This window comes from Microcaecilia unicolor, chromosome 13 (genome assembly GCF_901765095.1).
Source record: "Microcaecilia unicolor chromosome 13, aMicUni1.1, whole genome shotgun sequence".
Taxonomy (NCBI): domain Eukaryota; kingdom Metazoa; phylum Chordata; class Amphibia; order Gymnophiona; family Siphonopidae; genus Microcaecilia; species Microcaecilia unicolor.
This window is the reverse complement of record NC_044043.1, coordinates 73,633,917-73,646,852: the sequence shown is the minus strand read 5'-3', so window position 1 is coordinate 73,646,852 and position 12,936 is coordinate 73,633,917. Positions and strand designations below refer to the sequence as shown.

Below are 12,936 nucleotides of genomic sequence, written 5' to 3'. Positions count from 1 at the left end.
CGGCAAAAATTTAAAAAAGGCATTTTTTACAGGTGCGCTAAAAAAATGATTCTGCTCGTGCCCAAAACACGCGTCTACACTACCGCAGGCCATTTTTCAGAGCACTTTTGTAAAAGGACCCCTTAGTAACTGTAGGTATTTAATTATTGACTACACATATTCATATTAGGAGAAAGCTTGCCACAAGGCAGCACCCTTGAACGGCAGCAGGAAAGGAGGCTGACCTGAGCTGTATACTTGGCTCGCACCCTGCCAGCTTCACATCCCTTATCGCAAACTCGGATCTGCCTGGCCTGTTCCAGCTCCCGTTTTAGCCGTATCCGTGACTCATTGGCATCTTTCATCTTCTTCTCATTTTCGGCACGGAGGCGTTCAATCTCCTTCCGCAGGTTGCGCTTGGCTTCGGTCGCCTCCCTCAGTTTCTCCTTCTTGGCCACACGTAAGAACTCCAGCTCCTGGAATAAAGAGATGAATGAGAGTTATCACAGGTGTCCTTGCCTTCATGCACCCCATAATCAGGTTGAAAAAAATCACTCACATAGTAATTGCCAACATTAGTGATGTCCCCCTTCCTCTCCCCTGAATATGAAACCAGCAAGGGATACCAGGTTCTATAGCAGCTTCAGGTACTATGGACATTCTTACCAGAGCACCGTACAGATGAGAGGAGTAGCCTAATGGTTTGTGAGCCAAGGGACCCAAGTTCAAATCCCTCCTCAGCTCTTGGCTCAGGTACAGTAAGCATTTTTCGGTTCCTGGAGGGCTCACAATTAAAAATATAAATCACAAACAGCTAAATTGGGATTTGAACCTGGGTTTCCTGATTCCCAACCCAGTGCTCTAACCATTAGGCTACCCCTCTGCTCTACATGGATGTATATGTGGCCTATTAATAAGATTGGCATTCCCAGCACATGGCGTTCATCTCCATCGCTTCAACTGTTCCTGCCTTGTTTGGTACACCAATTAATCCAGCTACCCAATTTAAATATCTGGGAGTTATTTTGGATTCCAATCTAAAATTCACTGCCTAAGTCTCCTCAGTTTTGAAATTTGGGTTCTTTGACCTACGTAGACTTACGTCGGTACAGAGTCTTCTTGATTTTGATGTCCTGCAAACGTTATATCATGCTTTCAGTTGGTTCTCGATTAGATTATTGTAATGCCATCTATGCTGGGCTCCAGCTTCTGAACTTAAATGTCTACAGGCGTAGCTACTCTGCTTGGTTAGTCGAAGGGACCACTTTACCCCATTACTTCAGAGACTTCATTGGCTCTCGGTTCGTTTTAGAATTCAGTATAAGATTCTTACATTGGCTTTTAAGGCGATCCATACTGGTCTACCCAACTATTTATCAAACCTCACTACTACTTAGGACCTTGTGCACAATTTGCGTTCACTGAATGACTTTAGACTGGTTCTACCTAGTCCCTGACAGGCATACTTGGGAGGTTACTCGACATAGTGAGTTTTATTTTACGACCCCATTTTTGTGGAACAGTCTAGCATTTTGTATTAGAACAGAACAATCGCTCAAGAAATTTAATTGCCCTAATGCATATTCTTGATCTAGGACAGGTACTTTGAGAACGGGTTGATACCTTGCAATCAGGTGTGCTGCTGCTCAGTGCCGTTTTGCTTTGTTGTTACAATTTGAGGTACATTTTATATGACGTGTATGTCCAGAGTGTGACCTTTTCAATCAGATTTTGACATTCCTTTTCCATTGACGATTGTATTTTTATTGTATATCTCTGACTTACGCATTGAAAAAGCGATTCAAAAATTTTAATAAATATAAACATCTCGCATGTATGTTGTGGGATGGATGTGCTTTTGTGAGGTACTGACTTGGACATCCATCTTCTGAGTTGGATGTCCTTTCTAAAATGCTGCTCATAACTTTTAAGCTCCTGAATTTAGGTGAATTTTCAGCTGAAAACTTAGGCTCCTATGTTTGGCTGAAAACGATGTACCTATCTTAGGAGCTCATTTTTTAAATATCAGGTGCTATGGGCCAAATTCTATAAATGGCACCTTAAAAACTGGCGCTGTAAAACCATGCGATTAGTGTGATTCTATAAACTACGCCTAAAATTAGGTGTAGTTTATAGAATACGCTCACGTGCCATCCTTGTGATGAAAATTTAGGCACACCCATTTAGGCCACCTAAAACCAAGCCTAAATTCCTGCGCCTAAGTTAGGCCCAGATCAGGTGTATTCCATAATAGTGCGCATAGTTTTTCTGAGATGCCCACAACCCATCCATTCCACACCCCCTCTTCGACTACACACATTAGAATTTAGGCACATCACGTTGTACAATATGCCTAGAAATTGGTGCGTGCAAATTCTAATTAAAACCAACTGGTGTTGCTAATTGGTTGTTCAGTGCCAACTATCGGCGCAGATTGGCTTGTTAATCAATTAAGTTGTGCATGCAATTTGGCCACGCAAATTAGCGCATACAAATTCAAGCGCCTTATACAGAATTTGGGGGTATGTGTTTCTTTAAACCTAAAGTTTCATTATTTTGATAAGCCACATCACCAGGGTAAGCTTGCGAGTCTACCAATGATTAGCAAATTTTCCTTTACAAGCAACAAAACTCCCAGAATAAGGAATGGGGGATACTGCATGAAAACTCACTAAAGAAAATAAATTGCTAGGGGGAGATATTACCATTATTTGAAGGGATGAGGGTAAAAAAAAAAAAAGAGAGAGAAAAATCAAAAAGGCAGAAGCAGAGCTTTTTTTGAGGAAGTACTGAGTACCGGCACCTTTTCCACTGTCTGTTAAAATTGAGCCATGGCAGGAGCGCAGCCAGACACCCAAATTTGGGTGGGCCTGGGCCCAAGATGGGTGGGCAGAACTCCGCCTTGTCCCACAAGTGATTTCTTGTCTGCATTCATATGGTCTCTCAAACATCCACCCTTCCCTGAATACCTTTTAAACAGCAGATTTTCACCAACAGTGAGCAGCAACTAATACACACACTGCTCATGCTGGCCCCACAGCCTTTCCTCGGATGCAACTTCCTGTTTCCGCATAGGCGGGAATACATAAGAGGGAAGGCTGCGGGGCCGGTGCAAACAGTATGTATCAGTCGCTGCTTGCTGCAGGCAAAGATCTGCTATTTAAAAGGTATGCAGGAGGGACAGTTGGGAGTTTTCAGCTGGTGGGGCTTGGGAATCCCTGCCAGCCACATTATAGATGTGTTGCTACTGGGTGGGCCTGAACCCAAAGTGGATGGGCCTGGGCCCACCCGAGCCCACCCTTGGCTACGCCACTGAGCCATGGTCCCCAAGTTTTAATGAAAGAGCTCAGGCTCTACAGAACAATTCTGCCTTGTCATAGATTCTGTGACTGGTTGCAGGGGGACCTGGCTGTTGTGGGGTGGGTCCCTCAGTAATCACCTCACCCCTGAAGGGTGGCCTGGAATTTGAGTACCGGCACCTTTTCCATTGTCTGCTAAGATTGACCCATGGTCCCCAAGTTTTAATGAAAGAGCTCAAGCTCTACACACCAATTCTGCCTTGTCATAGATTCTGTGACTGGTTGCAGGGGGCCTGGCTGTTATGGGGTGGGTCCCTCAGTAATCACCTCACCCCTGAAGGGTGGCCTGGAATTTGAGTACCGGCACCTTTTCCATTGTCTGCTAAGATTGACCCATGGTCCCCAAGTTTTAATGAAAGAGCTCAGGCTCTACAGAACAATTCTGCCTTGTCATAGATTCTGTGACTGGTTGCAGAGGGCCTGGCTAAAATGTGGGGTGGGTCCCTCAGTGATCACCCCACCCCTGAAGGCTGGCCTGGCTTTCTAGAACAGCACGTCTGCGCAAAGCACTCCCTATGGTTTACAAAGATGAGGATGGGCCTTAGTAACTTTCTACAGGGTTAAAAAGCTCAAAATACAGAAATGATGGGGAGAAAAAAAAACTTCCTTCTGCCAGAAGTGGCACTTCCTCTCTTCCTGAAACTGAGCCACACGGTCAGATTTCTGCTTCTGTTACAGCAGGACATGGGAAATCCTTTTCCCCCTTAAATAATCTCATTCCCCAGTCATACCATTGTTCAGATCAGCCCAGCAGGGACTTTCACTTTGCTTGGAATTAGAAACCCCGCACCAGTGGGAAGGAAATGGCTATTATTTATCCTATAAGCAGCAGACAGGACAGTCTATCACCATTTGAAATATCGTTTGTTTGTTATTCATTTCTAAGTCCACAACAATTTTTGTCCAAGATCAAGGAAATTAAATAAAATAAAAAATAGATTTTTTATTTTGTTACATTTGTACCCCGCGCTTTCCCACTCATGGCAGGCTCAATGCAGCTTACATGGGGCAATGGAGGGTTAAGTGACTTGCCCAGAGTCACAAGGAGCTGCCTGTGCCTGAAGTGGGAATCGAACTCAGTTCCTCAGGACCAAAGTCCACCACCCTAACCACTAGGCCACTCCTCCACTGTTGCTACTATTTGAGATTCTACATGGAATGTTGCTATTCCACTAGTAACATTCCATGTAGAAGTCGGCCCTTGCAGATCACCAATGTGGCCGCGCAGGCTTCTGCTTCTGTGAGTCTGACGTCCTGCACGTATGTGCAGGACGTCAGACTCACAGAAACAGAAGCCTGCGCAACCTTCTACATGAAATGTTGCTAGTGGAATAGCAACATTCCATGTAGAATCTCCAATAGTAGCAACATTCCATGTAGAATCTCCAATAGTATCTATTTTATTTTTGTTACATTTGTACCCTGCGCTTTCCCACTCATGGCAGGCTCAATGCGGCTTACATGGGGCAATGGAGGGTTAAGTGACTTGCCCAGAGTCAAAAGGAGCTGCCTGTGCCCTGAAGTGGGAATCAAACTCAGTTCCTCAGCTCCCCAGGACCAAAGTCCACCAACCTAACCACTAGGCCACTCCTCCTGCTTCAGATATGATGGCCATTCCTATTAGAGCAGCAACCAGGTCCCTGGAGTAGCCAAGTGGTCGGTGCACTGGACTGTAGAGAAGGGGACCCAGGCTCATATCCCACTCCAACTGGTACACTTGTGATGAAATGTGTGAGCCAGGGGCATAGCCAGACCTCGTGGTGGGAGGGGGCTAGAGACTGTAAAAGAGTTGAAAGAAATTTAGCACGTACATGCTAAATTTATTTCAACTCTTTTACAGTTTTTTCATGTGATTAATCGTGCAATTAAGGGTTCTAATCACGATTAATTGTGCGATCACAGCTTCTAATCAATAGACAGCCCTATTACAAATGTAAAGTTCATTCTCCACAGAGAACCAACAAAAGGCATAAAAAAAGTGTAAGACTCTATTTTCCATTATTACCTGCTGCAGGCTTCTCTTGGCCTGCAGGGCAGCAGTCAGTTTCTCTTCCTGTTTCACTCGCATTTTGACCACCTCGTGTAGGAACTTCTCTTTGGCATCCTTCGAATCCAGCCCATTGTCCAGCACCTGTCTCAGATGCTCAAGTTCTGCCTCCAGCCCATTGCTGTGCGACTCAGAATGAGCCAAGGCATCAAAGGATGCGGCAATTGCGATTGTAGAAGGCATCCCGGGTGAACTCAGATCTTTCGCAGAGCTCGTGGAGGTGAAGGATGGAGAAGAAAGCGAAGACAAGGAGGAAGTGACTGAAGAAAGCAAACAAGGGAACTAACCGTTAAAACCCATGCTAAACGGCATCTTACTGTTTTGTACTGTTTTTAATTGTAACAATTTTCTTGAGCTTATGTTTAATGCTCAATGTTATTGTTGAAACTTTTAGGGCATATTAACCTGGATGTTAATTGTTTTATATATATTAAGAGTTAACCGTTGACCTTGTCTGTGAGCTGTTAAACCTGCATATCAGAATCAGCAGATTCACTGCAACAGGATGCTGTCATGCTGCCGCTTTGTTAGAAAGTATTGGTAAGTACAATTCTTCGATGCTATCTGGTTTCTACATTAGTTTTTGTACTGTTTGTATCTTTCTTGTTTTTATTTATAAGTTCCTTTTGTTCTTACTTTTAGACAAGTAGATGATGATGACTGAATACCGCCCCCCCCCCCCCCCCCCCCCCCCCCCCCGCTTGGTTAGCTTTTGCTTCCTTCTCCAGCACTTTTATCAAATAATATTTATGATTTATTTTTACATTAACATTTATGTACTAACTATTTAGATTGGTTTATGATTTAGATTTGATTGTTTTTATCTTTATTTAAATGACCATGGCCGGTGGTAGTTATATCACGTGGGTTTCTCGTGCACTCCAGCCACTTTATAGTGAAGCTTGAAATGAGCCGAATTTCAATTTGTGCCATTAATGGCCATGTGCTAATTTCCAAATTAGCATGCAGCCATTACCACCTGAGCCCTTATCGCCTCCTATTTACTGGGCAGTAAGGGCTCAAACACAACTCGTGCAGTAACCAGACCGTGCACGACAACGTGCCCGCGCTGCCTGATTACCGCCAGGAACGCCTACTCCCTGCCCCCCGCGCTAGAAAATAAAAATTATTTTCTAGCACAGGAAACAGCGTGCGGCAAAACCAAAACTACCGCAGGGCAGTAGTGCTGTTTTACTGTGTTTTGATAAAAGGGCCCCTACGAATGTACGTATTTTTAGCAGGGGCGTATCTGCGTGGGGCCACAGGGGCCTGGGCCCCCGCAGATTTCGCCCCGGACCCCCCTACCGCCATCACCTACCCCCGAGGTCCGCTTCCTCCTGCCGGCTTTTTAAAATATTGCTTCAGCTGGCGGGGGACCTCAACCCCCCGCCAGCCCAGCCGCGGTCTTCTTTAACTTCTTCATCCTCGTCGTGCTGTGAAAGCTGCATAGCTTGCATGCATCCTTAGTTCCAGTTGGACGGAGTCTGACGTCGCAGTACGTTGACGTTACAACGTGCTGCGACGTCAGACTCCGTCCAACTGGAACTAAGGATGCATGCAGCTTTCAGCACGACGAGGATGAAGAAGTTAAAGAAGACCGCGGCTGGGCTGGCGGGGGGGTTGGGGTCCCCCGCCAGCTGAAGCAATATTTTAAAAAGCCGGCAGGAGGAAACGGACCTCGGGGGTAGGTGACGGCGGTAGGCGGGAGGGGGGGGGAGGGAGGGTTAACGGCGGTAGGGTTGACGGCAGTAGGGGGGGGCTATAATGTGCCCCCTCACTCTAGCCCCTGCCCCCCCTACCGCCGAACCCCAGATACGCCCCTGATTTTTAGTTGTCTGTTTTATTTATTATTAACATGTTCTTTATGCCTGAATGATTATTATTATGATTTATACTAACATTTGTATGTTTTATTTGTTACTAGTTCTGTACGTCACTTAAGCAGGACTTGTACGGGTGAAACATGGCCTTGGTCAATTACGGTATTAGAAGTTGTGGTGAATAGAATTCTTTGGACTTTCTCGTTGATCTGTTCCTTGTGTTTGCACCAGTATATATATTTTAAAACATTGGCTCACGCTTACACTCTTCTCTGCTTTCCACTTCAATCTCAGCCTCTGATTCCTTGTCTTCCTCCATGGCAGTGACGACTGTGCACCGAGGCTCAGGAACTGCTAAATTTTCTGCAGTCAGTCTTTTCCGTGAAGAGACCGGGCTGCCCATGGTCTCACAGCTACGTGGCATTACAGTGGCACAGGGTGAATTGCTGATAACTTTCTGCTGGGCAGGAGGAGGTGCCAAAGCCACATTAGGTGCCACAGAATTTTCAAAGCTTTTGTAGTTGTAAAACCTGTTGATTAAAAAACAAACCAGAAGAGCAAACTATTATCTTCAATAATCGCTTAACCGTTAAGAAAACATTCAAGGCACTAGCAGTTTCCAAAACTGTGCTTTGGTCCCTTTCGTTTCTGCCTGGATTAACAATCTTCTCGCAGAAGTATCAAAACTTATGACTAAAGGATGTCCAGAAAGAAATCAACTGGCATATGTGAGCCAGCCCTGAAGCAAATCTGGGCTCTAATTCACAAGTGGGGTCCTTTTTTTCTCACTTTTTTTTCTTACTTCCCTCTTCCTGTACTCTCTCTCCATCTCCACTTGCCCTCTCGACTTCAATCTTATTCTTTCTCATGCTGGAATAGCCTAATGGTTAAAGCAGTGGGCTCAGAACCAGGGAAGGCCAGTTCAAATCCCACTGTAGTTCCCTTGAGCAAATCACTCAACTCTCCATTGCCTCAGGTACAAACTCAAATTGTGAGCCCTTCAGGGACATAAAAATACCTACCCTACCTAAATGTACACGGCTTCAATAGTTTGCAGGTGGTACATAAAAGAATAACATTAAAAAAATAACAAGTTGTAAACCGCTTTGATTGAAACCCAGAAAGGCAGTGTATCAAGTACTCAGCTTACGTTGCGTTGGAATAGGAATAAAAAGTTTTAAAATATATATATATATTTTTTTTTTAATTTTAGAGGTTTGCAACTGCCATTTCAAGTTCTATATTAGGCTAATGTTTTTAATTCTTGTTCACTGTGGAGCACAACATTGTGATTGTATTAGGACTAGTTCTAATAACATAGTAACATAGTAGATGACGGCAGAAAAAGACCTACACGGTCCATCCAGTCTGCCCAAGATAAACTCATATGTGTATACCTTACCTTACCTTGATTTGTACCTGTCTTTTTCAGGGCACAGACCGTATAAGTCTGCCCAGCAGTATTCCCCGCCTCCCAACCACCAGTCCCGTCTCCCATCACCGGCTCTGGCACAGACCGTATAAGTCACACCTCCCAACCACCAACCCCTCTTCCCCCCACCTGCTCCGCCACCCAATAGGAATGCTTGCAGTATTAGTGTTGTCTGTTCTTAATTGTATCTTTGCTGCAGTAATTCATAACAAACATCTATTATAAATTTTTAAAAAATGAGGGGCCCATCATATAACTTTCAATCGGGGTGGGCAACCTTTATACACAGAGGGTCGTATGAATGCGAGTACTATCCCTAGCAGGCTGCACACAGGAAATTAACAAATGCACCATATAACTGATTGCCAATAAAACTCAGTGCGATATCTGAACATAAATTATTACCAGAATGGTCTGTTACCCTATACTCTGTCTTTGCAAACAGCTGCTAACACTGTCAAACAAGTCTTGTCACACTGCTGTATCCTTCAATAGTTCAACTGACAACAAAACTCTGGTTAAAATGATTGTGGACTAGAGAGTTGCACAAAAATTTCACCCATTCCCAATGGAATCTAACCCATACCCACTATGATCCATTCCATCCCCACAATTAATTTCCTGCATTCCCACTTGTACCCACAGGAGTCAACTCTATTATTTGCTTGCTCGCAGCCCTCTGGTTTCTTCCCAATCCCAACAACCTTCCATGGTTTTCTGGATGGTATTCACTATTCAAAAAATGAGTGTTCCAAGCCTCAGCCTGGTGTCCCAGCTGCCTCTCTGGGTTTTTCCAAGCCTCATTCTGGTGCTCCAATTGACTCTCTCAGTGCATTCCAAGCCTCATTCTGGAGTCACCAGAGATTTTGACTACACTCCTGCGGGAATCCCACAGCAACATTTTCCATCCCCACAGGAATCCCACAGGTTCAACAATCCCCATTTCGGTGCAGCTCTCCATTGTAGATAAGTCATCCATTTAAAGTTATACTTGCTATTTGGCACAGGGATAAGTTATACACAGAGTGGGTAATTTCATCACTCTCACTGTAAGTTGAAGCCCTGTCCCTGATAGAGTCACTTACATGGTCTATATTATCTGTATAAGTGCCCCAGTTTTAAAATAAAAAAGCAATCCAGCTGTCAGTGCCACTGCCAACCAATGTAAGTGTTTTATAGTATCAGACCCTGAGAGATCAAATACCTTCTTACAGCTACTAATGATCATTTCACTACTGAACTGTGACTCAAAGTATAAATAAATACATTTTTCTCCTAATCTGTTTGCTACTGGCAAAGCTCCCCAGGGGATTGCAGCCTCCCCTCCCCAATGTGTGAATGTAGGTAAATCTACGTACAAGGATGTCAGTAATTTAAGACTGTTTGTACACCCAAAACCAAAATGAACTGCTTTTCTGGAGAAAAATCCGTCTACTTTTTAGCTGCAGACTAGTCTTACTTTCAAATATTTTAATACAAGTCATACTCTGCATGGAAAACCCACACAAGCACACACAAATCATACAAGTGAGAAAAAGAAGACAAATTCAGACGTACGCAGCCAAGTTGGAATGATTGATGGGGTGTTGAGGGATCTGTAGGATGGGCGTGTCCGTGCTAAGCATTGATGGAACCTCCCTGAGAAAAGTGAAAAATAAAAAGAAGTAAAACATGAAATGAGCAGAGCAACAAGAGGTAAACGCTGGAACAATCGGATTGCTCAGTTTGCCACCATATGAAAAGATGGGGTGGTGAGAACTCTACCATTAAGTTTAGGGCTGTCACTGAAATGATGAGCACAAAAAGGCATGACTAATGCTATGGGATGAAGCCACAATTTGGAAAAGGCCTAGTAGACTTAGACTACTTGTATTCAACTACAAAACCTGGCAGTTATGTGTGAATTCTCAGTGTCCCAACCAAGGTTCTTTAATGCCACGCAGTGGCGGTAGCCACAGGTGGGACTGGGTGGGCCGGGGCCCACCCACATAGGGCTCAGGCCCACCCAACAGTAGTATACGTTTAGCGGTAGCTGGTGGGGATCCCAATCTCTGCCAGCTGAAGACTTCCCCCTGACGGTAACGCAAATGCTGCTCTCCACAATACTAGCACCTATGCATGCTCAGTTTTCAGCGCATGTCTGCTGCAGACTGCCAAGGTGGAGAGAAGCATTTTTCCACCAGCTGAGATATTTTTTTGGTGCGGTGGAGAACACTTGGTGCCCACCCACTTCTTGCCTAGGCCCACCCAAAATCTGCTGTCTGGCTACGCCCCTGATGCCACGTGATTTAAAAAATTAAAATTAGCTACGAGACAAGAAGGCAAAGGAAACTAAAATGTTAGAAGCCTAGAAATAATACCAAAATCAATGCAGAGTGTAAAATTGGTTCTCAAAACGGATCCATGCTTGGGGTTTCCAACCCAGTCCTCGGGGACCACCTGGCCAGTCGGGTTTTCAGGATATCCACAATGAATATGAATGAGGAGTATTAGCAGGCACTTTCTCCACTGCATGCAAACATCTCTCCTGCGTATTCATTGTGGGTATCCGGAAAACCCAACTGGCCAGCCAGGTGGTCCCTGAGGACTGGGTTGAAAACCACTGGTCTAGGACATTGTTTCTCAAGCGTCCAGGAGTGCCCCTCCTTAGCCCACCAGTCCGTGGGGCACACTCAGTCAATTGGGGTTTTCAGGATATGCCCACTGATTCAATGGGGATATCCTGAAAACCCAGACTGGCTGGGTATGCCCCAAGGATTGGGCTGAAAACCTCAGTGTTAGCCAGTCTCATTTTTAAGCCTAACGCAATGACTATATATTGCATGGAGTGCTCTTTGTAGAACAGTGCAGAGTGCAAATTTTTCCCGGTGTCTACATTTTGGCACCATTTACTGAATCCGACCCTTAGAATGCCACTTGCGCGCCCTACTAAACATTTATCCCAGAAACTATGCATCTGTTGCAAACAATCTATGGAAGAGCGGCCTAATGGTTAAGTCAGTGGGCTGGGAACTTAAGGAAATGGGTTCAATTCCCACTATAGCTCCTTGTGACCTTGGGCAAGTTACTTAACCCTCCATTGCCCCAGGTACAAATACTTAGAGAAAGTACCTGTGTATAATATACGTAAACCACTTTGGCTGTACTAGAGAAAGGCAGTATATCAAATCCATGGCCCCTTTATAAGCTATACCAAGGGGAAAGGATGAAGGTGACACCCCAGGGTTTTTTTTTTTTGCAAGTTGCTTTTACCTGTCACGAATCAGAGCAGGAAGGTGCACAGAGAGCTCTTTGTCGCTTGATGAAATGGCGGGGGACCAGGGCCGGAAAGCAGAGAGACGCTGCCGTGGATGCACACAGCCAATGCTCTGCAGGGAGAATGACAAGAAGGAATTAAACACCAGTTAACAGCATAAACGGCACAGGCAGAAAGAAGAAAACAGCAGTTAAGTTTATTCTAGGGATTTTTTTTGTTTTGTCTAAGTGTTCAGAGTAAGACTATCTAATGCTTGTTGGGGTTGGATGGTTCACTCCCTGCGTAGCAACTTTTCCTGGAAAATACAAACTGAACTAGATTTAAACTCTCATTCAGTTCCTGCTTTCCAAGGAACACTGTAAGGTCTGCAATGGGCTAAATCAGAGCTTCCCAAAGTCCCCATATAGGTTCATGACCTGCGTGGGCTCTCTATAGGTGCATCAGTATTCAGCACCTTGGGGGAGTTCACATACAATTTTATTTGGCCATGGTCATGGGGTCACAGCTACAAAAAGATTGATAAGCACTGGTCTAAATAAAGTTTTTATGGCCAGCTTATCATAGAGTTTCTGTGTTTTGGGTGGGGTGGGGTGGGGTGGGGGAAGCATGGGAATATTATTTGCATCATTACTGGCCGCAACAGAATTGTAGGCTGGCAGAAAGGGGCGAAAGTGAATGACATTAATTCTCCAAGAAGTACGGTGTATCTAGAAGCCATATGCTGAAAACAGCAGGTTGTGATACCTTTACTTGGACCAAGGTAAGAATCACCTCATTAGGTAGCGCAGTCTCTGTTACCAGTTAGACTACAGTCACCGCTCTAGCTCTGAGACTGCGGTCTTATCCCCGGTTCTCCCCAATTCTTCATTTATTGTTCCTGCACAGATCTTCCTTAACTCACCTAAGGGCTGATTTCTCACAGACTCTCAAGAGGCCGCACTACTCTCCCACCCCCACGTTCTGCCTGTGCTTATTCTCTGTCTTTAATGGATTGTAAATCTGAGGAAGCAAGGACTATTCCACGTTTGTAAAGTGCTATGTAC

At 44.7% G+C, this 12,936-nt stretch overlaps 1 protein-coding gene across 1 annotated transcript in view; it reads right to left on the bottom strand.

Annotated features, from left to right (window-relative positions):
* The window catches only part of SKI (SKI proto-oncogene), a 203,530-nt gene that overhangs the window by 6,865 nt on the left and 183,729 nt on the right, over positions 1-12,936 (bottom strand). Inside the window, exons 3-7 of the mRNA XM_030185936.1 lie at positions 11,890-12,005; positions 10,195-10,275; positions 7,470-7,735; positions 5,344-5,645; positions 225-455 (exon numbers count right to left, since the gene is read on the bottom strand). Coding sequence (XP_030041796.1) covers positions 225-455; positions 5,344-5,645; positions 7,470-7,735; positions 10,195-10,275; positions 11,890-12,005 — 996 coding nt within the window. The remainder of the gene's footprint in view (positions 1-224; positions 456-5,343; positions 5,646-7,469; positions 7,736-10,194; positions 10,276-11,889; positions 12,006-12,936) is intronic.